General features: G+C 52.6%; 1 protein-coding gene across 7 annotated transcripts in view; it reads left to right on the top strand.

Annotated features, from left to right (window-relative positions):
* CTIF (cap binding complex dependent translation initiation factor) overlaps positions 861 to 25951 on the top strand; it is a 99146-nt gene continuing 74055 nt past the window's right edge. For 2 of the 7 annotated variants that reach the window (XM_021379957.1, XM_021379953.1), the window contains exons 1-3: positions 13901 to 14793; positions 18944 to 19156; positions 22000 to 22083. In XM_021379957.1, the coding sequence (XP_021235632.1) occupies positions 14665 to 14793; positions 18944 to 19156; positions 22000 to 22083 (426 nt within the window). In that variant the 5' untranslated portion in view covers positions 13901 to 14664. Of the gene's footprint in view, positions 3566 to 8350; positions 8459 to 13896; positions 14794 to 18943; positions 19157 to 21999; positions 22084 to 25951 lie in introns of those variants that run through there. The other 5 variants (XM_021379955.1, XM_021379958.1, XM_021379954.1 and 2 more) reach the window with 5 other exon arrangements.

Here is a 25951-nt window from a genome sequence, read left to right as displayed (position 1 = left end):
CGGGGCGCCGCTCCCCCGGATTCCCCTCCCCGTGACGCGCGCGGGGCGGCATGCCGCGCTCCGGCCCCGTGCCGCTGCGGCTGTAAAGACGTGACAATGGCTGACAGCCGCGGGCTCCGTCCGAGGTCGCTGTCCCTGAGCCTGCGTTGGGGAGGGGGGGGGGGTGTGCGCGGCAGCCGGGCCGTCCTGGTGCCGCACGGATCGGTCCGCTGGGGCCGTTTTTCGGTCAGACAATGCTCTGGGGCCGGCCGGCGGAGGAAGGCCGCTCCTCGCCCCGCGGTGCTGCGGGCAGCGGCCGTGCCGCTCTGCTCCCGCGTCGGGCAGCAGCAGGAGCCTCGGCCCGCAGCGCTGCGGAGCTGCGGCCGGGCTTCCCCCTGCACGTGCGGCTTCGCGGGGCGGGGAGGAGGCCGTGAGCGCCCGGCGTGCCCCGCTGCCCCCTGACGCAGGTGGGCTCCCTTTGTCTGCCCGCACCGCCTTCCTTCTCGCCTGCTGCCCTTCCACCGCCGCTCGGACGGGCGCAGGCTGCAGCTGGAGGTCACCGCCAGCAGCGAAAGATGTGGAGGTGGGCGCAGGCACCGAGCCGCCAGCTTCTGCCCCCAGATGCAGCACGGCGCGGCTGGGTGGTCAGAACCGCGGGACTGTGGAGGCGGGAGAATACCTCCGACATCCCCGATTCCAACCCCAACCCGTCCCCACTGTGCCTGCTGACCACGTCCCTCGACCGTAGTACCACCCCTAGGGTGGGATTCTGCTGCTGGATGCCATCGGAGCACCCAGTCAGAGCTCCACCGAGTGGAAGAACCACAGCGTGGCTCACATCCGCGCTCCTTCTGCCTTGTTCTGGGCAGCTCGGGCTGTGTTTGTGTTTAAATCGCGTTCCCTCGGCGGTTTGGAGCCTAGGCCCTCCTGCAGCGCCTGCACCCGGAGGCTCTGCAAATTCCCCGTGCCACAGTGAAGGTGTTATAACATTGTCCAGCTCTGCGTGTTGTCATCTCTCAAACCCGAAGCTGCTTTTAAAGGGAAGCCAGAAGCAGAATGATGCCACGTCAGATCCACGTGTAGCAAAACAGCACATCTCAGCGGATCTGCAGGAGGAGGCCCAGCGCCCGGGGCTGCAGGAGGAGTCCTTCCTGAGATAAACCGAGCCCCGTGCTGCACTGGCAAAGGGAGCAGGGAGCTGTCTGAGGTGGCTCCTTGCTCTCACGCTTGCTGCTGGAGCTGAGTCAGCCCTGCACACCGCTGGGATGGGAATGGTCCACAGGCGGTTCCTCCTTTGCACAGTGATGTGCAAAGCATGGAAACGTTCTCTGTGGTCAGTGGAGGGGAGATGGGGATATGCCCCTCAGCACTTGCTCGTGCTTTCTGAACTTCGTTGGCGATAGCTGTGCTACTTTGACCCTCCTCTCCATGCCCAGTTTTGGGGTTTGTCCCTGTTCCTCGCAGCACCTGTCCTTGCCCCTGCTCTTTTCCTAACAGGAGCAAGGTGAGATTGCAGCAGTTAGCACCATTTTTGCCCGTATTCTCTGCAGAGTTGCAAGCAGACCCCCCTGAAACCTCTTTGTGTTCGTGCTCCTGCTGCTGGAACGAGCCTCTGGCTGAGTCCTGGCATTGGTTTAGCAGAAGCATCCACTTTGCACATCACATCAGCTGGTTTCAGAGTTAGCTCTCTCCTGGTGTGTTTGGGGCAGCTCAGGCTGGAGCTTTCTGTCTGGAAGATGTGGGGCATTGTTAGGGCTTACAGGCAGGTAATGTCCATAAATGCTTTGGGATGTCCTTGTGAAACTCCTTGGAGAAGTTCTGCTCCATGAGTGTCATCACTGAGTCACTGGGAATGAAGAGCTGGCATGGCTCACCAGGAATTTGCTGTTCATTTGTGAGTCTGGCCATTTTATATATATTCTTATACAAATGTGTGTGTATATATATACATACATGTGCATTTACAATATAGGAGCCCTGCTGCTGACGCTAAGAGAAATTCCTTTCAGACTGGGGTGGAGATGCCATTGGGTATTCTTAAACTATTTGTGCACCCAACCACCAATTTTCCTGCTGAAACAAAGAGGTTACCGTAGAATAGAATTGTAGGATGGTTTGCGTTGGAAGGGAACTTTAAAGGCTGTCTGGTCCATCTCCCTGCAGTGAACAGGGACACCCACAGCTCCATCAGGTTTTTGGTTCTCCTTTGGGGTCTTCTGTAGCCATGCAAGGCTCTGGGGACCACACGGTGACCAGGAGTGTTCTTGTGCTTTGGGAAAGGCATCGTTTTCGTCTCTCCTCCTCTCCTCCATCCCTCATCCTCTCTCCCCCAAGTGGCAGAGACAGCAAAAGGAAAAAAACCCAACAAACTGGTTTCCCCATGGGAGGAGAAGCTGCGGTGACCCACCTCAACTTCTCGCTCTGCTCTCTGTAGAACCACATCCCGCCTCACCCCTCAGCAAGGAGCCCGCTGCCGGAGCATTTCATAGCGTGCAGCAATTTGTGGAGGGTGTCACCTGAGTGCAGGTAAGCCTTCCCCTTCCTTCTGGGGCTGTCAGTGGGACAGGCGTGCCCAGCAGACACAGGGCTGCCCCCAGCTTCCCCCGTCCTGCAGCAAGGAGCCAGCCAGGTACACCGCGCTTTGTCGTTAGCTCCAGTTCCTGGGTTCCGTGGCAGCTGGAGGCTTTGCAGTTGTGCATGTTTCATGAGATGACATTTTTTGTCTTTTGCCATGTGCACATTGCACTGTGACGGAGGGTCGGGGAGCACGGAGCTGCCTCTGTCCAACCACCTCCACTCACGGCGATGGGGCTCGCCGTGCGCTCAGCCGAGAGGTCTGGGGCCATTGGATTGAGGACTGTCACTTTGGGGGACAGTCAGTGCCTGGGGCCTGACGATTTGGAGTATATTGCTTTGGAGGATGACAATGTTAGGAACAAAAGTTTAGGGGACTGTCACTTTGGGGGTTGTCTATTTGGGGGATGTTGCTTTGGGGGATATCACTTTGGGGGACATCATTCATCCATACGGAACTTTGGGAAGGGTGGAAGCTTGCACCATCACAGCAGCAGTCTGGTGGCCTGGCCAAGCAAAACCCTTTATCTGAGCCCTAAATCCTGCAGCACACCAGTAGTACAGGGCTTTATTAAAACCCCGAGGTGCTGGCTGTCCTTCCCAGGCTTTGAATATCGGTGGGGCACACAGCGTCTTTCCAGGAATCAGCCCAAAGGAGAACACTGAGTGGCCATTTTTTGTTGTTGTTGTTGTTTTTTATATGCATTACATGAGGTGAAAGATTTATTTATTAAGGGGCAACAGCCACTTCAAACTGAGGCTTCTTTCCCATTTCTGTGCTTTTTTTACTGTTATTATTTTGTTCACAGAGATGAGGTTTATGCAGTCAGATGGGATTTTGCTTGTTGTTCCTCCCCAAAAGTTTCAACCTCGGGATTGATTTCAGCCAGATTGGACAGAGGAATGCAGATCTCGCTGATCAGATGCTTTAAGGAAATGGGTGGAGAAGGGAAATCCCAATTTCTTCTTGCCCACAGGGAGAGGCTGCAGCAGTGATGTTGGCTGGGTGCAGGTGGGTTACCTCAGTGATACCCAGTGGGGTTTGGGGTTTGCAGTGGGGCCAGCTCTAAGCCTCACAAAATGTTCTTTAAGCAAAAAAATCCAGACTGAGCCCAAGGAAGGAGTCAGCTGTAGGGATACCGCCAGAGATTTGTACCTGGTGCCCTCCATCAGCTGGCAGCAGGGATTTTCCATGCCCTGTGGGACACCTCATTATGGCCTCTTGTGTTATGGCAGCACTTTGGGGCACTGAACCTGCTAATGCTGAAAAAATCCACTCCAAATAACTGACAGTCCAAGATATGGCCCCAAATCTCTGAATTCAATAGGATTTTCCTTGTCTAACCCTCTTTGCATCACCTGCCATCTGAGTAGGCGGCTGGGCCGTGCTGTGATTGGCACTGTGCAGAGCAGAAGTTGTAAGTCCTTGACAAGATTTACGGAACAAGAAGGCACCTGGCTGTACTGAGTAGCTGTCTGTAGGGTGCTTAGGGAGAATGGGAGCATCCTGGTGTAGGAGCTTCCCACTGAAGTGCAGCATGGTGGCTTTTCAGCACAGGACTGGAGAATCGTAGAGCCATAGAGTGTTTGGGTTGGAAGGGACCTGAAAGATCACAAATCCTTAGAATGGTTTAGTTGGAAGGGACCTTCAAGACTGTGGAACCGTGGAATGGTTGGGTTGGAAGGGACCTGTAAGATTGTAGAGCCGTAGAATGTTTGGGTTGGAAGGGACCTGTAAGACTGTAGAGCTGTAGAATGTTTGGGTTGGAAGGGACCTGTAAGATCATAGAGCCATAGAACGTTTGGGTTNGACCTGTAAGATCATAGAGCCATAGAACGTTTGGGTTGGAAGGGACCTGTAAGACTGTAGAGCCATAGAATGTTTGGGTTGGAAGGGACCTGTAAAATCATAGAGCCATAGAATGGTTGGGTTGGAAGGGACCTGTAGGATCATAATGCCATAGAATGGTTGGGTTGGAAGGGACCTGTAAGACTGTAGAGCCATAGAATGGTTGGGTTGGAAGGGACCTACACGACCATGGGCCCTTGATGATGATCTTTACTGGATGCAGGGCTTGGAGCTGCTATTAATGTGCTTGGTGAACACCCGTTTCAGGAGGGCTGAGTGGGAAGCCGTGCCCTGTGCTACCTGCCCTCTTGGTGACGGCTTTTACTACAGCTCCAACCTGGGGCCACCTGCTCTCCCCTTCCCTTTCTGCTGTCACTACTTGCACTTTTATTTATTTATTTTTTTTTTGCTGGGGATTCTGTTCCTTTTTTTGTCAGCTCGCAGAACGATTTTCCTTACGCTCGCCTCTATTTAGGGCTCTGGGGGAGGAAGTGACTCAGCCATTCCTCTCTTGTCTCTGCACAGTCATCCCTGCCGGCTCGTCTCTTCTCCCCGCACACCTCGCGGTACGAGCGCTCCATGCAGCAGCAGCCCATCTGCTTCCTCACCCCATGTTTGGGTGAGAAAAGGCGCGTTTTGGGGGCGGGCGATGTGCCAGGCGTATCCTCACAGCACGCTGCTCGAGGAGGACACGCTGCCAGCCCAGGGGCCTGCGAACCCTGACGGAGGAATGAGCTCGTCTGGGGTCGTTCGGAGAGAACTGGTGGCATGCCATGTGCTGCATTAGAAGAAAAAAAGTGCATTCGTCTCAGGTTAATTGTTCTCCTGTGCTGGAAGCCAGCACAGCTGGCTGCAGCATCACTTTGCTTCTCTTAAAGGGAGCTCTGGGGGGAGCCTACAAACCCAGCCGACCCAGAGCCCTTCCTCTCCCCACCAAACCCTAACGCTCAAACCCAGAAAGCGTTTTTGACCTGCTTAGGAAATTCTGGCACTTGCTTCACATCTTTTTGTTTATAAGATTGGGTAGGGACTATCTTTGTCGTTAGCAGAGCTAATAATTGGTCTGGGATGGGATCCTTGCTGGAAGGTGTCACCTCTTTGACAGCAGTGCTATACCCTTGCTGTCCTTTGCCGGTCAGTGGTCAGCTCTCTGCGGTGACTCTCAGCTCCTGGGTTGTCTCTAGCTTGCCTGCCTTGGTTGCTAAAGTTGTACTCTGTTTCTCTGATGGTTTTAGCAGTAGGGCCGATGATGCTTCCTCGCTCATCCTCACCCTTGGTCTGTGTGATGCGCACAGTGGGGACTTGACCCTGCTTTGACAGTGCTGGATTTCGGGGAGTGGTGAATTTTAGGCTTTCCCAGGTTTTTGATAGAGTTCTCATACTGAGAAGGTCCTGTAGGTGGCCAAGGTATCTCTTTGAGCGCCCCGTAACAGGTCCTTGGTGACCCCAGGATCTTGCAGTAAGGAGCAAAGAGCTGAGGACACGAGTTATGTGTCATCTGTACTGAGATATCTGTTGAAGCAGACCTGGCCAGTTCTGTCAGATGTTTCTGGAAGCGGTGTGGTAGCCTTGCAGGAGGCAGGTTTCCCCTGTTCCTTATGTGGTTGTCCTCTCATGGAGCTGTGTCCCAGGGAGATTACACAGGGGAGGCTTCCTGATGGCAGTGCTGGCCATAATGCACAAGTTGATTGGCAGATGCTTCCAAGTAACTAATGATACTCCCAGGAAGCTAGTGATAGGACAAGAGGTAGTGGTTCAGGTTGGATATTAGAAGAAAATTCTCCAAAGTCAGGCAAGGTCAGGCTCTGGCACAGGCTGCCCAGGGAGGTCCCCATCCCTGGAGGTGTTCAGTGGTGGAGATGTGGCACTTGGGGACATGCTCATTGGGCATGGTGGGTTGGGGTTGGGCCTGGGGATCTGTGATGTCTTTTCCAATGTAAATGGCTCTATGGTTCTATGATTCCAGCTTACCTGGTGCTAAGTTGATGGCCAGTGGTGGATGAGGAACTGGGAAGCTGTGGAAATTTGCGCCTAATTGCATGGAGATGGCAGGCTGTGCTGAGGAGCTGAGGCTGGCCGTCTCCCAGATGTGTTTCAGGAAGCCAGCTGGGGTTTGCCTTGCTTGTGTTCACGGATCATCTTTCTTTTTTCCCTAGAATTCCAACCAAATCATGTACCTGTCCAGGGTCCTTAGTTACCTGGCATGCTGTTGTTCGGAAGCAGAACTGTTTTGGCATTCATTGACTCTCTGCTCTGCTCCCCTTGGGTTCCACATCACCCAGTGACGCCAGGAACAAGACATAGCCGTGTCCTTGCAGTGCTTACAGTAACTCAGGCCATGTCAGCTCTCTCCTGAGCATCTACATCTACTGATTAAAACATTAGGAGGGATGTCAGCTTGGAAGCAATGCATTTGATTAGGCAATTTTTTTTTAACAAAAAAAACCTGTGAACTCCAATTCCAAATATGTGAGATACGGTAGCTGGTGCATTGTGGTGTGCTGGCGTGAGACTGGGGCACAGGACAGCATGAGAGCATCGCTTGGAAGGCTGAAGGAGGGGTTGGCAGGCTGAATGTGAGCCTTGAGCACGAGATCTTCTGCACAATCCAGGAGTATGGGAATTATCTGTGTGTATTTAAGGGGTTCTCCTGCTCTTTGGGTAAGGAACTGTAGTGACTGTGGTTGCATGAAGCATCCATGGGGCAGGTAGGCATGTAGGGTGGAGGTTGTGTGCTGGGTTGAGCTGGTGACAGCTGGAGCTCCTGCAGTAGTGCATTCACTTCCTGCAGCATCACAGGTTGGGCTGCAGGGCTGCACAGACTAGTTGGAGACAACTGATGGCTCTGCTGTGGTACAGATGGTGAGGAAGCAAGAGGAGGGGCAGGAGGGCGAGCACATCCTCCCCTCTGGTCTCCCTTTCCTGTTTGCTTGGGCCAGTGTCAGACATCTGGAGGTGAGCTCAGCCAAATTCCTGCTCCAGGGCTGGAGCTGAGGCCCTTTCATCTCCTTGTGCCATGCCTTGAGGCTGCCAGGATGGGCAGAGCTGGTGTGACCCAGCCTGGAGGAAGAGATGGGTAATGTGAAGGCTCTAGCTCCCTTTGCATGGGGAAAAGCTTGTACTTACCCTGTAGTGGGGTCATCCTCTTTGCTCCTTGCCTCCTGGAGCTTGAGCCTTCACTTGTTGTGCTTTTGAGCCCTATGTTGACCTGAGCCCCTCTCCCAGAGCTCAGCCTGCACCTCCTGGATGCCTGCCACTGGGAAGAAGTTTCTTCTGGCTTTGATGAAGTGGGAGGAGAGACCTGGTGGCCTGTGGGACCCTGCATCTGGCTTTCTTGGCTCCGTGGAGACAGTGCCACTTTATGGCAGTGCAGCAGTGCTCACGGGCATGTGTGCATCCGAGAAAGCTTATCACCAGCTGACCTAATTATGATAATCTTGCTCTTCCCTAGTTAGTGCAGGGTTCCCCGGCCCTCACGAATCTTCCTCGGCTCCTCCAAGCTGCTTGCTTGATTTCCCATCATTCCTTGGATAATATTGTCCATTCACTCAAGCCAGGCAAGCCAGAGAGCAGGACTCCTAGCCTGATCAGTTTCACACCTGTGAATTGCCTCTCCTGGCCTGGTTGGCCACCCCGCCGTGACCAGCTGGGCCTCTTGGCACCGTGCTGCATGGCCCTGCAGCCCCACCATACCAACCCAGCATGGTCCCGCCCTTCATCACAGCCCCATCCTCTTCCCCAACCACACGTGTGCTGGATGAAGTCCTCCCTCTGCCGGAGAGAGGGGTGGGAATGGTGTGTTGGTGCTCCCTGCCCTGCTCGTGGTTGTAGGGTTGGGCTGTTCACCCTCTTTGGTCCTTCTGCTGCCCTGCCCTCCCTGCCCACCCCCTTTGCAGGAGGGTCGGTTTGGTCGCTGGCAGGGGCTGGTGCCACGTTCTCCTCCAGCAGGACAGGGGTTTGCAGCACGTCAGCGGGATTTAACAGCACCATCAGCGCAGATAAATGGAGGCCAGCCTGGGAGAGAGAGAGCAGAGCAGCAAAGCCTTACGTCTTGGGGTGAGTTCTGCTCGGTCACAAACAGCCATTTCTCCCCAACATCTGGAGAGGCCCAGCAGTGCAGCTGGACAGACAGCAGCCGTTTATAGCCCGGTTCCCTGTGCTGTGCAGAGCTTAGTGCTAAGCCCCGCGCTAAAGCACCTGATGGGATCAGTGAGGTTAGCAGCGCCTTGACAGCAGCACCTGCAAACAGCAAGTCAGCACCGCTCCCAAAACATGTTTTTTTCCCCCCTGTTCTGTTCAGTATCCTTGGTTTGACCTGACAGGGGACAGGAGAGCAGTGCGGAGGCATTGGCAGGGCTGTATCTGCGGCGGGGCTTTATCTGCAGCGGGGTTTCTGCGGCCGTGCTGCTATCTGTGGCAGGCTCTGCAGAGTAAATATTTTCTCACTGAGCAGAGCAGCCCCTGGAGGAGCTCCTTGTGCTGAACCACACGCATCGCTGTGAGCAGAGGGCCTGAAAAAGCAATCGGGGCTGCGGCAGTCCGCGCTCCCTTTGGGGTGGGATGGGGGTCTTCCCATTTCCCTCTTATTCAAGTAAAAACAAAAAAGAAAGTGAGACGTTTGACACTTGCCCGAAGCTCCTGTGTGTTTCTAGCTGCTACCGCACGTTAATTACAGCAGGGCATTAAATGATGTGCTCTGTGCTGTATGCTCAGTGCTGGGTGCACCCCAAGTTATCCTCACATACCCCAAGCTCTCCTGCGTAGAAGAATTAGGGATGAGAATAAGGAATTGGCGGTGAGTGTGGGGATTTTTTTAATTTTATTGTATTTTTTTTCTGTCAATTGGCCCTTGGAAGAATTGTGCTGACAATGATGATTGTGAGGAACAAGAGGGCTTGAGGGTTTTTAGCTTTGCTCGCTCAGGATGGGTCCGTTGGGTTTCATTGGACGGTCACTGGCGAAGAGCACCAAGCTGAGGCTCCTTGTCCAGTCCAAAGCAGAATGTGTTGGGATGGTTTTGCACCACTGAATGGAGAGCAGCAACAAAAGCAAAAACGCTTTATTTGAAAAGAACAAACCCTGAAAATAGGGAGAGCTCTTTCCAACATTTTGACTCGACCAAAACTATTTAAAACTCACCAAGCCAAATCAGGGCTGCTGGAAAACAAGTGATGTGAGTTTCTTTGGTATTTTTTTTTTTTCCCCCTTTGGCTCCATGCCATTAATTTCTGAGAATAAAACTCCAGTGGGGCTGGGAGAGCCCAGCACCAAGCTCCAGCATTCCCAGTGCCACTCCGCACGCAGACACTAGGTCAGTCATGCTGTTTGTTTGCATTCCTCCCGCTTTCCTATGTAGTCTCCAAGTGCTCACAGTAAACCGGGGCTGGACGCAGGGTTTGTTTCCTTGGCCAAATGTATCGTACCGTTTATTCCAGAAGTGCCTTTTCCAGCCTCTCCTTGAGCTTAGCTACTTCATTTGTGTCTCTCTGTGTATGCTGTTAACAGTTGCTTGAACGATCAAATTCCCTTCTACCTTTTTTTTCTTCTGTGCTTTGGTTAAAAAAAAAAAAAAAAAAAAGCTAATTAGTTTGGGCACTGTATTGGCTTCTCTCTGAGGTCAAAGGTGCATGAATAGCGGGCTCCCTGCCACAGCGCTTCTGCTGAAGCTGCGGATGGTTCTCCCTAAAACCGGTGTAAAACTACCTCGTGGATGTGTCTCCGAGCTCTCGTCATAGAGTCACAGTGTGGTTGGGTTGGAAGGGACCTCAGACACAGGGACCTCCCTTCCCTGTCTGGGAATGGGACCTGGGCATAACTGATGGGTCTTGTCGCTGCGGGTGGGCTCTTGGCTGGGCTCCTCAAGACACGGTGTTCCTCAAAGGTGGATCTTGGAAGTCTTGGATGCCTGCAGGTGGTCTTGGACCCTATCCTCAGCCAGATCTGTAAATTGGAAACTAGGAGCAATTTCTTCTCCAGTGAGTGGTCAGGCACTGGCACAGGCTGCCCAGGGAGGTGGTGGGGTCACCATCCCTGGAGGTGTTCCGGAACCATGGAGATGTGGCACTTGGGGACATGGTCAGTGCACATTGAGTGGGTGGGTTGGGCTTGGGCTTGGGGATCTTGAAGGTCTACTCCAACGCTAATGATCCTATTTAGGGTCATGGTCAGTGGACATGGTGGGGATGGGTTGAGGTTGGGCTTGAGGATTTTGGAGGTCTTTTCCAAGCTTCATGGTCCTGTGATTCTGTGATCCAGTTGGGTCATGAGGCAAACTTATCAAAATCAGTATTTCCGGCCAGTCTGTGTTGTGGTAAACACACCCCATTTGGGTTGTCTCTAAGTAATCCCCGGGTCAATGATTTACAGCCCTTGTACTGGGACTGGTTGCCAGCCATGTTGGGCTGCTCCCTGCAGGCAGCTCGGCGTTTCCCCAGACACTTCCTTTTCCACTCAAGAGTTAAAATTTGCCTTGAGATTATCTGAGCTGCTTCGCTGGGCTTGACCTTGGCTGAGAAGCAAACAAACAAGGTGTGGGTGCCAGGTCAGAGTGCTGGTTGTGCCTGTTTCTTCCCATGAGCTGCATCCTTGTGAGTTGGAAGCCAGAAAGTTCATATCTTCTGTGACACTTCCCTTGGTTAGCCCAGCTAGGGGAGGTGACAACAGTCCCCTACCCCAGTGCTGCTCTCTTTGCTTCTGGCCCTGGGGTTTCAGCCCATCCCGTGTATGCCAAAATAATGGTGCTTGGAGGGAATTGTGAGATGTAGGGCTTTGTAGGAAGGGGACACTTGGGGACAGGGTGGCTGGGACAGCAGTGACATGGCTGCTGTCCTGGAGGTGCCTCCTTCCCAGAGCCAGGGACTGCAGCAGGTGAGCAAATGGCCCTAGAGCTGTGTTTTACAGGTGGCTGTAGAGGCACATGTGCTCTCTAACCAATTATTTGCGATAATGACATAGATAAGCAAAATGCACTCATCCTGTTTGTCACCTACATTTGCTTCACATTAATGAAAACCTTCCTGTCCTTACCCATCCACTGGGACTTCTCTGAGCTGAGCTTCATTTACCTTGTGTTAATCAAACCCAATGATCCCCTGGGCAATAAACATCGCTGCACCGACACTTTTAGCATCATTACCACTGGTATGAGCAGGAGGTGGCACTGCAGGGAGCAGCAGGGCTTTGGGGACATGCACGGTGACTACAGTGCCAGTCAGGAAGCGATTGCACAAGCAGATGCAGTTCCAGCCTCAAAACAAAGGCTGGTGGCTGGCCGGTATTGCATTAAAATTCCTATCTAGGGAGTTCCTCTGCTTGGTATTTGTGGGATTGGTTCGCTGAAGGACGTGGTTGGTTCGCTGAAGGATGGGGTTGGTGCGCTGAGGAGTGGGGTTGGTTCATTGAGGGATGGTGTTGATTTATTGAAGGATGGGGTTGAATTGTTGAGGAATGGCGTTGATTTGTTGAAGGATGGGGTTGGTTTGTTGAGGGTTGGTGTTGGATCATTGAAGGATGGTGTTGGATCATTGAAAGATGGTGTTGGGCTGTTGAAGGATGAGGTTGGGTTGTTGAAGGATGGGGTTGGGTTGCTGAAGGATGGGGTTGATTCATTAAAGGTTGGTGTTGGTTTGTTGAAAGATGGGGTTGGTTCACTGAAGGATAGTGTTGGATTGTTGAAGGACAGGATTGGTTCACTGAAGGACACGTCCCATTGGGGTGGCATAGGGCAGGATCTGAGCTCTGCTGTGGGATTGATGATGCATGGCCAGGACATCCTGCTGGGCTCAGCACGTGGAGTTTCCCTGCTGGTCGCAGTGAGCTGCAGCCTCTTCCAAAAATATCACTGGAGCAGTGTGGTGGTGCAGCTGAGTGTCAGGTTTGCTCATGGAATTACTGATGGAAGATCCATTGGAGAACATGCAGGTGATGCTGTGCTTCCTCACAGGTTGAAAAATGGATATAGGGTCATTAATGGTGGAAGGTCTTTAATGCCAGGTGGCCAGTTGTTTTCCATGGGAAACAGAGAGCAAGTGTGACTCATAGCTACAGTGGTGGAGAAAATAATGAGCCTGATCAAACCATCAGCCTACAGAATGGCCCAGAGGATTGATGCCAGTGGTCTGGGGTATGGCAAAGCTGCACCTTTTAGGCTGGTTCATTCTCAGGGAGCCAGGTGCATTGGGATTATTCATCAGATTGGAATAAAAGTCACTTCTGTGAAATGCGATCACTTTTCTGGGTGGAAGCCGGCGGTCTGGAGCACCTCCAGAGCATGGCACAAATTGGGAACAGAGCGAAGGAGGACACCGTGAGCCCCAGGGAAGGGAAGGATTTGGCAGCCAGCTCAGGTCAGATGTACTCCAGTGTTCAAGGGTCAGACGTTGTGCCACGTGTCCTACCCCAGGAAAACGTGAAATAAGTGCGTAGGAGACCTTTCCTCATTCTGTCTGTGCAGAACTGCCTATTTCCCCAGTTCTTGTTCTTTTCCACTGAAATATTTGCAAGCTCTTGTTGACGTGGGCACCCTGGCTGCTGCTTTCTTTCAGTTGTCTCCTAGCACTGGAGGCACTTAATGACTCAGAAAACCTCCTGGGGGCAGAGCAGGGGTGAGCTGCGTCCCCGAGATGCACAACAACGCTCATTGCCGTGATCCTTGTGAGCTGTAAGGGGACGGGTGCCCTCCATGGGGTCAGCATGCTGCTGCAGGGATCGCCACACCGTGCTGACATCCCCACGAGGGATGGATGTGTCTTTTAGGATTACGGGGCTTTTCACTGCACAAGTGCCCATTATGTTGCCTCAGTGCCCAGAAAGAAAAGGTTTGCTTTCTGATAATGGTCTCCCTTCGGTTATTTGCAAAAGATCTTATGCGCAGGGGTGAGTGAGCGCGGGGTGGGAATGTGTGGTTGAATGTATGGGATCAGTCTCCCAGGGGTGTTTATCACGTGCACTGGGAGCAGCGTGGCACCGGGATGTGGGGCACGCTCTCTGCTAGCCAAGGAATTTTGCACTGTGAGGATGCAGATGCCCTCTCCGTGCATGCAAGGAGAACGCCTTCCCCGATGTCCTTGTGAGCCCACCTCTGCTCTCCTTTCGTTTGTTGTGGGTTTCCCCTTTCTTTTTTGCACAGCACTCAGCACAAACCAAAGGTAGTATCCTGCCCGCCGGCAAGAAAGCGCACAGACTTGGCATAATGGAGCACACAGATTTGACACAACACGAGGCTTTTTGTTTCTGAAGGTGAAGAGGGGTTTGGTTTTGTGTAACAAGGGGAAAACATCCACCCTCCAAGCGCAGGAGATCTCTTGTGGCAGTGAAGCAACCTGCATGGGAGATCACTGCGTGAGAGCACAGATCTGCCTCGCCGTGCTCCCTTCCGTGTTGGGTCGCAGCGTCGGCAGCTGGTTTGGGTCAGATCCTGCGCCCTTTTGTACTTGGCACCCTCCTGGCTTTGTCTTGCTGCTTCCAAGGTCAGTAGTGTTGGCGTGGGGCTGGCGGAGAGGTCAGGTGAGGTGAAACCCCTCCTGTCTGCGGCCATCTGGGGACCATTCTCAGTCCACAGAGCTGTGCGGTGGCACCTGGACCCTACGGTGCAGCACAGGAGGATTTTGGCTTCGTGTCCTGGGAGCAGAGCTGGCGCAGCAGGGAGCTCCCCCCCCCCCTCCTTTGTTGTTGTTTGTATTTATTCTAATGGGAATGGCTCCGTCCTGATTCGCGGCGGCACCCGCCTGCTCGGTGACATGCCGGGCACGTCGATGGCACCGAGACGTGGCAGCTGCTGGGCGCCTCGCCTGTCACTGGGGCTTTTCTGCATCGCCAGGTAGCAGAAACCGAGGGAGATGATGAAATACAGCGAATGCTCAGCCAGCCGTGGCTGCAGCCATTCTGAAAAGCCTGAGGCCAGATCCAGCAGCAGCCGCTCACTGCAAGGTGTTCAGAGCTTAGCTAGAAAAGGGTCAGCTCCGAGATGGAACCGTTTGCAGTGCTTGTGCTTTACATGCTGTCATCCAGAAGGATGTTGGAGCAGCAAATCCGTAGCCTACACGTGATGTTTGTCTGAGATGTGGCGGTACCTGGGCGCAGCGATCCTCCTTCTCCATAGTAACTGCTGCTCCCACGCTCCACACCGGAGCTGCTCGCCTCTCATCGCAGTGCTCTCACTGTTGGAGGAAGGCACACCGCTAATTACTTGTTGATGGAAGTCTGCCACTTTAAAAGAGAAAATATTGCTGCCGCAGGAGCTCATTAAAAGGAGAGGGTGGGAAATGAGCCGGGGCGGTGGCAGTGAGCAGGAGCTCCAACCCCAAACGGGATCCTTCTGCACACACCTCTGCAATTCGGGTCCAATGGAGGAGAACCCCATTTGGGGTTTGATGGAGCGGAGCCATGTTCAGGTTTGATGGAGGGGAGCCACACTGGGATACGACAGAAGGGAGCCCAATTGGGTTTGGGTGGAGCAGAGCTCTGTTTGGGATCTGATGGAACAGAGCCCTATTTTGGATCCGGTGGAGGGGGTCCCTACTGGGATCAGGCGGAGCAGAGCCCTACTGGGATCTGATCAAGGGGAGCCCTATTGGGTTTCAGTGGGGCAAAGTTCTGTTTGGGATCTGATGGAAGGGAGCCTCCAGTGGAGGGGAGTCCTACTTGGGTCCAACGGTGCGGAACCCTATTTGGGTCCCATAGAGGGGAGCACTATTTCGGATCTGATAGATGGGAGCCCTGTGGTGAACTGATGGGGTGAAGCCCTGTTGGGATCGGACAGAGTGGAGCCCTGTTTCGAGTCCGATGGAGTGGAGCCCGTCTGAGGTCTGTTGGAAGGAAGCTCTATTGGGATCTGATGGAGGAGAGCCCAACTGGGATCTGATGGAGTGGAGTCCTCGTGGGGTCTGATGGAGCAGAGCCCTGTTTGGGATCCAGTGGTGGGAGAGCCCTATTTGGGACCAAGTGAAGTGGAACCCTGCTGGGGTCCAACGGGGGGAGACATGTTGGGATCTGATGGAGCAGAGCCTTATTGGGATCCAGTGGATTGGAGCCCTATTGGGGTCTGATGGAGCAGATCCCTGTCTGGATCCAGTGTCTGAATTGTGGCTCATTTACTCCATCCTTGTGAAAAGGAGGCAGAAAGGAGAGGGTTTCTTCAAGTGCGGTCAGGTCGGGTTTTAGTGCCTGACTTGAATTCAGCCAGATGTCAAACAGAAAACTGAAGGCCAAGGAGAGCCATAAAAACAGAAACAAGGCTTGGGCGGGATGGTGGGCACACGGGGTGAGGGAGGTGGTGGAGGCTTTGACCAAGTGCCTTGCCTTGCTGCCCGACCCCGGAAAGAAGCGTGAGCAGGTGAGGAGGCCGATGGAAAAGAACGAGACCTTGATTTTGGGGCTGTATTGCTTACTCTGAGGATTTAATCTCAGCACCTGCAGGGCGTGAGATACCCTCTGTGGCAGACAGGAGGGTCTTCTGCAGAATGCTGATGTGGGTGCTACTGAAATAGGGAATAAGCCACCCAGGAGGGGGACGGGGACTCTGGCAGCAGCTCGCAGCAGCGCAGAGGTGGCCGCACTGGTACGTGAGGCATCTGCACTGCCTCTTCCTTTTATGGGAAGCTGCTCCCGTTCCGAGCAAAGCATGAGGTGATGGATCCCATATGGCAAGCAGGTTTGTCGTGGTCAGGAGGCTGTCAGCCTGCCTAGGAGCGGCTCGCTGCTGCGTCAAGCTGTGTATTAGTACTGGAGGATGAGGGCAGGGATGGTTGAATGGAGAATACACAACCAGTAGATGCGGGTTTTCAAACTGGTGCCTCATATGGGTTCATTCCTTCTGTTCACCTTTTGGTTCCTCAAGGTCAGTGTGAGCCTGGAGCGCCTTTGGGTGCTGTTACGCGGGTGCTGTCTACTGGATGAACGTACAAATGTCGAAAAAACCCTCGTTCTTATTGCGCTTATTTGCTGATTAAGGGTAAAGCTGCGTAATTGGAGGGCTAGAGAAAGAACCCCATTTAAATCACAAAGAAAATAACAGCTATTAACATCGTGGTAGTGTATAATTATTATTAGTCATTGCTAAGTTGTAACAATCGGTTTGCACATCTGTAGATTTCTGTATTTTATAGTAACAATGAGCAATGCATGGGCTTTATAGAAAAGGTTTGGAAGATGGTTTTTAGACCCCAAAAACTTACGGCCTTTGTTCTTAGACAAAGGAGGGGCAGAAGGGAGAAACGGGGAAAAAAATCCAGATTTGAGCTTGATTGCTATTAATTATTATACAGGAGTGTATCTCAGTTGGGAATCCCTGGTGAAGACACTACACCAACACAAGTCCAAGGGATTGCCACTCCCCAAAAAGCTGTCAGTCGTCTGCTCATGTGTAGGTTCAGGGTTTTGTTTCCAAACCTCTTCTTTGTGCAAGGGTGAGGCGACATCATAGAATCACCAAGGTTGGAAAAGACCTCTAAGGTCATCTCGTCCAAGAGAGATGGGAAACCTGCTCCAGCCATAAAGGTTTCCTTACCCATGACACCACGAAGCAAAAAGCTGGAGCTGCTGGGAGCTTGTGGAGATCCTGGAGATCTCCAGAACAGCCATCTGCCCAAAGCAGGGGCAGTGCTGAGTTGGGATATTAACCCTTGTGCTTGTTTGCTGACTTCGGATAAACTCAATCTCTTTCAATCCTCCGCCTCCCCTGTTGCTGACGAGCAGAACACTGATGGGTCATGGGAACATCTCCATGCTGGTGTGGCCCTTGGGGACGAGGACACTGGTCCTGGTTGTCCCCTTCTTCTGTAGCGCTTTCCATTTAATAACTGGTGCTTTCCATTTGGTAATTGTCACTAATTAGCCAGGGGGTGAGAGGCATGCCTTCCGCTGGGGCTCCATGCTCTCTGGGGCTCCTCTTCTACGTTTTTCTCCTTCTTAACATGGCACATGATTTTGCTCAGGAGCTAATGTGCGATGTTGATCTCCGTAATGAGCCTTTTTGACAGTCTGGGCACATTTGGGAATAATTCCTTGAGCAGACGAAATCCTTAGGCCAGAACTGCTCGTTCTCAGCGGTTTCCAAATGAAGCTGCAATTGTTCAGCAGTGACAGATGAGAAATAGTTCGGGAGCTGCAAATTGCACAAGCTGGGAACAGATTTCTCTCCTTCCCATCCGGATGGCATGTGACTCACTCAGATTTTGCTGGGTAATTTTATACCAACCAGACTGAATACGCAGAGCAAGGGAGGGCGAGAGATGAAATCTGTGTCCTGAACATGGGCCAGGTGGTGGCGGTCCTCCCCTGGGAGCAAAAGGGGGTTTGGATTTTGGTACGTGCATCCAGTTGTATTTGCGCAGCCTTGTCCTCCGTTGCTCTGTGTTTTCATTGGACATCAGTAAGAACATCTCTAAAATCTGCATGCAGAGCACTCTGTGACCCTGGCTGCTGTTGCTCTCTGACGATTTGGCCGGGGCTATCTGCAGGTCCCCTTGCAGATGCATGCTTTGCTGTTTTGCAGGACTTTTCCCTCTTTTTTTTCTAATCCAGTTTTAACAAGTTTTAAAAATAGATTCCGGTGTGATTGCTGTTTCACCTCCACACCCAAACCTCCTCACCGGACTGCTTGCAGTCATGCTGCTGACTCAGCATCTGGCTTGCTGCCCGAGTCCAAGAGAAGCTTTTCATAGAACCATAGCATCACAGAACGGTTGGGTTGGAAGGGATCTTAAAGATCATAGAACCATGGAATGGTTGGGTAGGAAGGAACTTTAGAGATCATAGAACCATAGAATGGTTGGGTTGGAAGGGACCTTAAAGATCATAGAACCATAGAATGGTTGGGTTGGAANAGATCATAGAACCATAGAATGGTTGGGTTGGAAGGGACCTTAAAGATCATAGAACCATAGAATGGTTGGGTTGGAATGGACCTTAAAGATCATAGAGCCATAGAATGGTTGGGTTGGAAGGGATCTCCCAGCCCTCCCAGCCCTACCCCTGCTGTGTCCTGGCTGCCCCCCACCAGCTCAGGCTGCTCAGGGCCCCATCCACGGCCTTGGGCACCTCCAGGGATGGGGCACCCACAGCTCTGGGCAAACATTTTGTATTTCTATAGAGAGGAGGACAGACAAAATGTTTGATGTGGTCCTTAGGCGTTAGAGTGTAACAGAGATGGACCTTTTGGGTGCTGGAACATCTGTGTGCTGATATCCTCGTGTCCTGCTGCACATGGCAGGTCTGGATGGAGCATCTCACCCAGCCCCGTCCTGCTGCCTTTTTTTTACTGAACGTCATTGCAAAGGGAATCTCTTGGAGCTGGCTGGAGAAAAATGCTTGAAGATCATCTTCAGGCCAATTACTATAAATTGGAAACGCAGAAATATAGCAAAAAAGTCTCCAGCCTGCAATAACCCACAGGAGAACAGCAGCCAAAGCCCAGCCTGGCTGCTTTCTCTAATTACCAGGTGTAGGGAAAGTGAAAGGCACGCCTGTGACTGTGCCTGGAGCAGGAGAGAGTGGGAAGTGCCCGAGGAGCAGCGCTCACTTCCCATCCTTTTCCCTCCCCAGGTCCCCTCGCTCCGCGGTCTCACAGCCAAAGGGATGGAGAACTCATCCGTGGCCTCGGCCTCCTCGGAGGCGGGCAGCAGCCGCTCGCAGGAGATCGAGGAGCTGGAGCGCTTCATCGACAGCTACGTGCTGGAGTACCAGGTGCAGGGGCTGCTCACCGACAAGACTGAAGGCGATGGCGAGAGCGAGAAGACCCAGTCCAACATCTCACAGGTTGGTGGGGACGTGAGCCGTGGGGCCGGGGCCGTGCTGCAGCGCTTTTCCTAGCCTAGAAATGCAATAACGTGCCGGCTTGGGGGCAGATTTCTTATTTCTAAAGCGTCTTTCCTAGCCTAGAAATGCAAGGAAATGTTGGATTTGGGGCAGCTTTCTCCTTCGGCCAGATAGGAGCGTGCCAACAGTTGGTAAAGATCTGCTGACTGCATTTTGTATTTACCATGAAGTGGCCTTGGGGTGCGCCCTGTGGTTTTTTTGGCCACTCCGTGGTTTCTTTTTCGAGGGGAGTATGCTATACACAGGGTATGGTACGAGCACACACGTGCCTGGAAGCAGTGGGTGCCATTTGGTTGTCCCTTGGGACTGGACCAATGCAGGTCTCTCTTCCCCCACAAACAACACCCAGCAAACAGAGGGATGGCTCAGAGGAGGTGTGGTTTGATGGTGTCATTAGGAGCAAAGATAACAAGAGCTGTCCCTTCAAAAACTGACTTTTTAAGTCCTACACAAGGAGAAATTTAACCCCTTGAGCTGGTGGTGGTGTTTTAAGGAAAGTCCTGGTGCCATGGTGTGCTGGGAGATGTGGCTGGAGGTGTGTGATAGTGGGTGGGGTGTGACATTCTGCTGCAGGTTCCCTCTGCCCCAGTGGCAGAGAAGTGTCCCAGCAAGGCGGTACTTGTTCTGCAGAGATACATGAGCAATCCCATCCGTAAGGTGAGCATAGGATGAGCATATCAGGTTGAGTATTAGGAACAACTTCTTCTCCAAAGAGCAGTGATGCACTGGCACAGGCTGCCCAGGGAGGTGGTGGGGTCCCTGTCCCTGGAGGGATGGGGAAGAAGTGTGGAGATGCAGCCAGTGGGCATGGTGGGGTGGGTTGGAGTTGGGTGTGGGGATCTTGGAGGTCTTCTCCAACCTCCATGATTCTGTGATTCTGTGATAGAATCCTAGAGACTCCTGAATTGAAAGGGATCCACAACGATCACTGAATCCAAACCCTGGCCCCACGCAGCACCACCCAAACCCTATGGCTGAGAGTGGTGTCCCACCACTCTGTGAGCTCCCACTGCCCTGGGCAGCCTGTGCCGTGCCCAACCATGGCATAAAGACATCACCAGTACAAGGAACCTTTGAAAGTGGGAGGAAATAAGTTGAAAATTCAAGTGATCCCAAGCACTTTAACGGTGTATTTTGTTAACCTGAGGCCAGGAAATGGCTGTGTTTCAAGTGATGTTTTGGAGGGGCTTCAGGTCAAACAGGCAGTGCTGCTGTATTCAACATGACAAGCTGAGAAGTACTATTGAATTAGAAATAAATGAATAGTCAAGGTTTTACTTTGTGATTCAGAGGAGGCTCAGCACTGAGTGTTGGAACAATTTGCCCTTTCCCATAAGGAAAAGGGCCCATGAGATCTCGTGCTCATTTAAAAGACATCGCCAGACCTGAGTGCGAGATGGGAGCGCTGTCAGGAGATGGGGTGGTGTGCCCACGCCTCTGCTGTGACAGCCAAATCCATCCTGCATGTGTGGAAATGGGATTGTGGCTTTTCTGCATGGCTTGATGAAAGCAGCCGCTGGCGTTTTTAATGTGAGTTCTAGGGAGGCTGTCTTTAACGACAGTCAGATTTTGTTTTCAAAGGAAAGTACTCATGGGACCTCTCTGAGCACCGAACCTTAGTTGCACCGCTTTTAAGGGCATCTCGAGTGGGGCAGCTCGGTGTGATTGTGTCTCAGTGTGACTACTTGGAAATAAGACTTCTGTGTGAGTCTCCAGCACAGTCCAGGCTATCCATGGGACAAGCGGCGAGGATGATTTACATGTGTCACCTGCTGTTAGCAAGCCATGCGTGTGCTAAGAAGGAATTATCTGCTGTCTCCAAAAGATATTTGCTCTCCTACCTTAGTCATACCTCAGACTTCCGTAAGAAATAATCAGGAATCGTTTGTTTTTCTTCCTGAGCGCTCTTATCAAAGCAATAAGTGTGCATGCACGGGCGAGCTGGTTTGTCAGCCAGGCTGAAGGCAGCGGGCTCCCTTTAATGAGAGCTGCAGGAGGAGGGATGGTTTTGTGGCTGAGCGCTGGACTGAGACCAAGAGAGCTGTGTTAGCTGCAGGGTTCTGCTGCGACTTAATCGCCGACTTGGGGTGAGTTACTGAGTCTCTGCAGTCTGCTTCCTCGTGGCAGGGAATCAAAATGGCATAAGGATTAAGCAGGGTCTTTCATCTTTCTGGAGGGAAAGTTACTTTATTGTTATTACTTTCAGCGTTAAGCTGTGGCTCTTCTTTTCGTTGTGGAGTGGGAACCAGTGGCCCCAGATGGAGTTGTTTTGGTGCAGACACCTCCGTAATGCACTGGCCGAATCTGCAGCTCTGTCTTCTGTTTCATTTAAAAATTAAAAAAACAACAGAAGTACAAAAACGAAGAACAACAAAAAGAACAACAACAACAAAAAAACAACACAACTTCTCCTCCCCTCCCCCCCCCCATCTTTAAAACCCTCGGTAACGATGCAACCCAGGGATGGCTGTGGCAGCTTCTCCAGCTTCCTGCCATTGTTTCTGGAGCTTTCCTCTCGTGGCCGTCGCCAGGCAGAGCATTTCCCAGCCAGAGCCTTCAGGATCATCCCTGCTGGTCAGAGGGAGCCCTGTTATTCTGGAACAGAGCTGGTGCCACAGAGGGAAGGCTGGGGATGCTCCGCATCCCAGCACAGTCACGCTGCCTTTTGCTGACGGTCCCGCAGGCTCACGGTGCTGCCTGGGTGATGTTTGCTGCGGGCTGATGCAGCAGTTTCCCCAGCCCGGCTATTATTTTACACAATGCCTTTTCTATCCCTTTTGCAGTGGACGGCGGATTGTAGCGAGCAGCTCGATGGCAGCTGCTCCCCATCCAGAGGGAAGGGCTCGTCGTCCCACCAGCACAAGCAGGTAGGGGAGTGTTTAGTTCTTCCTCTCCAGAGCTTTGCTTTTTGTCCTTTTTCTGCAGCCTGGGAATGCTGAGCCCAGTACTTCCAGCTCAGCACTGGGATGGTTCCTCCTCCAGGAGGACCCAGCAAGGACCTTGGGCTCGGTGGAAACCAAGCATGGAGGTTCTACATTTGCATTCTTCGGGAGCAGTGTTTTGGGATGCCATGGCTTGGACGTGGCTGCGCCTTCATCCTTTCTCTTTCATGACTTTTTTTTTTTTTTGTGTGTGTGATTGCGTGCCTCATTGTGTCAATATCTCCTCAAACTCTGGGGTGAAACATCTCCAGGTTTAGTGCTGGGAACTGGAGAAATGCCTGTTGGGCTTCCGACTCACCTCGAAGCCAGCAGTGCTGTCTGGAGCAGGGAGCCTTGGGGGAGCAGCATCGCGCTTTGGGAGCTGCAGTGAGAGCCCACCTGCAGCACTGCATTGAGAGTGTGGCCCCCAGCACAGGAAGGCTGTCAGAGCGGGCCCAGAGGAGGCACCAAGATGCTCAGAGGGCTGGAGCACCTCTCCTGAGGACAGGCTGAGGGAACTGGGGGTGTTCAGTCTGGAGAAGAGGGGGCTCTGGGGAGACCTTCCAGTGCTTCGAGGGAGGTTATGAACAGGAGAGGGACCGGCTTGCTATGTTGGCAGGTAGTGATGGGTCAAGGGGGAATGGTTTGAAAAGAGGGGAAATTTAGGTTAAGTGACGGTGAGGCCCCGGCACTGCTGCCCAGAGCTGTGGGTGCCCCATCCCTGGAGCTGTCCAAGGCCATGGATGGGGCCCTGGGCAGCCTGAGCTGGGGGGGTGCAGCCAGCCCACAGCAGAAGTGAGGTTGGAGGTGTTTAGGGTTCCCTTCCAACACAGCCATTCTGGGATCCTACAGTTCTGTGGTCTTTAAGGACCCCCCCAACCCAACCATCCCATGGTTCTACAAGACACCTTTTCCCTCTGCTCCGCCACCAAAAGCCACAGGAGATGAGCTGCATCCCAGCATGTGGATGCGTTATGCCAAAGTGCCAGCGCTTCTGCATAAGATGTACCAACCCAAAGAAGCTCGCATGAAGGCGAGCTCCAATTCATCAGTTTAATAGCGAGGTGGTCACGTTACTGGGGGTGGCTGACCAGTACAGTGTCCGTCCTGGGATTACCCCCAGCAGATACCAGTGGCCAGCAAGATGTCTGCACGATCCCTTTGTACCGTGGCCATATATCTATAAACCCTACTGGCAATGTCTGCCCTGAGGGAAGCTAAGGCACAGCTGACATCCATGTATGCCCAGGCTGTGCTCTCTGCTCTGCTTTCCCCACGTTTGGGCTCTCTCCCAGCTTGCAGCAGAGCTCGTAATTATCTCTCTCTGTGTTGGGCTTCCTTTAACAGCGAGGAACAAATTTTCCTTGGCACCAGAGAGGAGCTGCACGCTATTGTTCTGCTGCCCAGGCAGCATTTCTCTTTCTGCTACAGATATACAGCCATACACTGCTGGTGAGAGTGGGGTTCAATGCATTACTCTTTTTGGATGCTGGTTCTTCTCACTGGTAGAGTCGAAAGAAAAAACGTTAATGAGGTTTTTGTCTTGCACGTAAATTATCACTCCCTCTTCCAACCTGCTTGGGAACAAAAAAGCTGGCTAATTATTTCCTGAGGGATGATGTTACCTTTTGTTTTTCGCTGTGATTTGTTACGGATTTGCAGAGTTTTTATTGGAAAGTGGAACTCTTTGATTTTCGCATTTTCCTGCCAGCTGGGCTTCCTGCATTGTGCAGTGAGCTCCGGTGGCTGCGGGGAGGAAAGCCCAGGCCGTGCTGCTGGTGCTCATGGGGGATCTCCTGACATAGGTCGCGTGAAGTCCTGGTGTGCTGAGGGGAGCCCAGTCTCACAGTTACATTCTGCTCAGCTATCATTCTCCTGGCTGCCTCCTGGGAAACGCTTTGGTTTGCTGTGCAGCGTGGCACTGAGCCCTGTGTTACTTCTGCAGTGCAGTGGGCAGTGCCCCCAGAGGGCCCTTTGGGGTGGAAGCCAATGGTCTGTGGGGGGAAAACCAGCCTGCTGATATATGTATGGTACTGTCTGTGCCACTGTCAATGAGGAAAGTTTGGACAGCGGTAACATTTCAAATCTTTTCATGTTTAGATTTTATTCTATTGTTCTAAAAAGACCCAGCGCGAAGATTTTATGTAATACCCTATTTGCATTTCCCTCGTGGGGCCGAAGCTTTGATATCTTTCTGAGAGCAATTCATTAAGCAAAAGGCTTGTGGTGTGTTATGCGTGGTGATATCCATGGAGCTCTGGGACATGAGAAGCCTGGCAGCAGCTCCACAGCCGTCTCCATGTCCCTCCATGTGCCCTGGGGACTTGTCAGGACCCAGGAGCCTCGGGGGACCAGGAGCCTCGGGGGCTTCTCCAGTTGAAGGTCATGAACACAAGCCTTGATACCGAAAGTATGAGAAGCTCCCATGCCTCCACCAAGCCAAAGCTCGTCCACATGAAGCCTTGTCCTCAGTGACTAAGAGATGCTCAGTGCTGTGCTGGTGTCAGAATGCGTCCCTGTGGGAGATGCTGCGTGTTGTCTCCCAGCATTGTGCAGGCAGAGGGCATCTGGGGATGCTCAGCTCTGGGGGTGTCTGACTGCTGGGGGTGGGCTGGGATTGGAGCAGACCCACTCAAATCCCTCGGGACACGCTTCTCAGTGACTCACTTGAACCTCAAAACCCCCCTCTGGTGATGAGCACTTGGCTTCCAACCGTAGGAAGTTGTGTTGATGTACGAAGATGGTTGACTCTGTTGGGGAGCAGCAGTTTTCAGTGCAACGTGAGACCTAAAAGTGCAACACACAAAGTCAGCATCAATGCAGATTGCCATTCCCGTGCTGCCACAGAAACAAATTAATGGGTTTGGGGGAGGAAGAGGTGGTGGCAAAGGTGGCTGCTTAGATTTTGTATGGCCTGCAATGAAGTGCCTCAGTGTTGGGATCTAACAGCAAGCTGTCATGCATGGCAGGTACCAGTAATAGAGGACTGCCCCTCACAGAACTCTATACAATACTCTTTTATGCTTTAAAATGCTGTAATGGAGTGTATTTTGGACAGTGCAATTGAATACAGGAACACTTAAAAGTATTCCACATCTTCTCTGCAGGGCTGCTCTCAGAGAGTTCTCCCAGTCTGCACCCATGCCTGTGACTGCCCCGACCCTACACCCTGCACGTGGCTTTGTGTAACCTCATAGGTTCACATGGGCCCACTTCTCCAGCCTGTCCAGGCCCCTCTGGATGACATCCCTTCCTTCTGTTGTCAGTGCACCACTCAGCGTGGTGTCATCTGCAAACTGCTGAGGGTGCACTCAATCCCGTCATCTGTGTCATAGATGAAGGTGTTGAAGAGCACTGGTAGTTGGATGGACCCCTCAGGGACACCATTATCACCACCTCCACCTGGACATAGACCACGTCCCTCTGGCTGCCACCATCCAGCCAATTCCTTGCCCACCGAATAGTCCATATCCATACGTAGAGGCTGCCAAGATTTTCTTACCGAGGATGTAATTCATTTCCCATGCTGATGTGACAGCTGATGTCTGGTTTAGGTTGCCCATCCTTGGATCTGAAGAGTGGTGATTTTCTTGCTGAGGTAATCCTGGAGACAGATTGGGGTTCACCACCTCTCCCCTCCCTCCCCTTTCCCCCGGGATCGTGTTCTGGGGCTGCTTTGTCACCTTGTTTTGGAGGGCAGGAGGCTGACAGCATGGATAGCTGTTCTGAGCCAGCTGGCCTTGTGTGCCTCATTGTGTGGTTTCTAGGGGATTTTTTGGGTTGTGCTTGGCTGTCACATTGAAGGGCTGCTGGG

The sequence above is a fragment of the Numida meleagris genome, chromosome Z (assembly GCF_002078875.1).
Source record: "Numida meleagris isolate 19003 breed g44 Domestic line chromosome Z, NumMel1.0, whole genome shotgun sequence".
Taxonomy (NCBI): domain Eukaryota; kingdom Metazoa; phylum Chordata; class Aves; order Galliformes; family Numididae; genus Numida; species Numida meleagris.
This window is presented reverse-complemented; position numbering and strand designations above follow the sequence as displayed.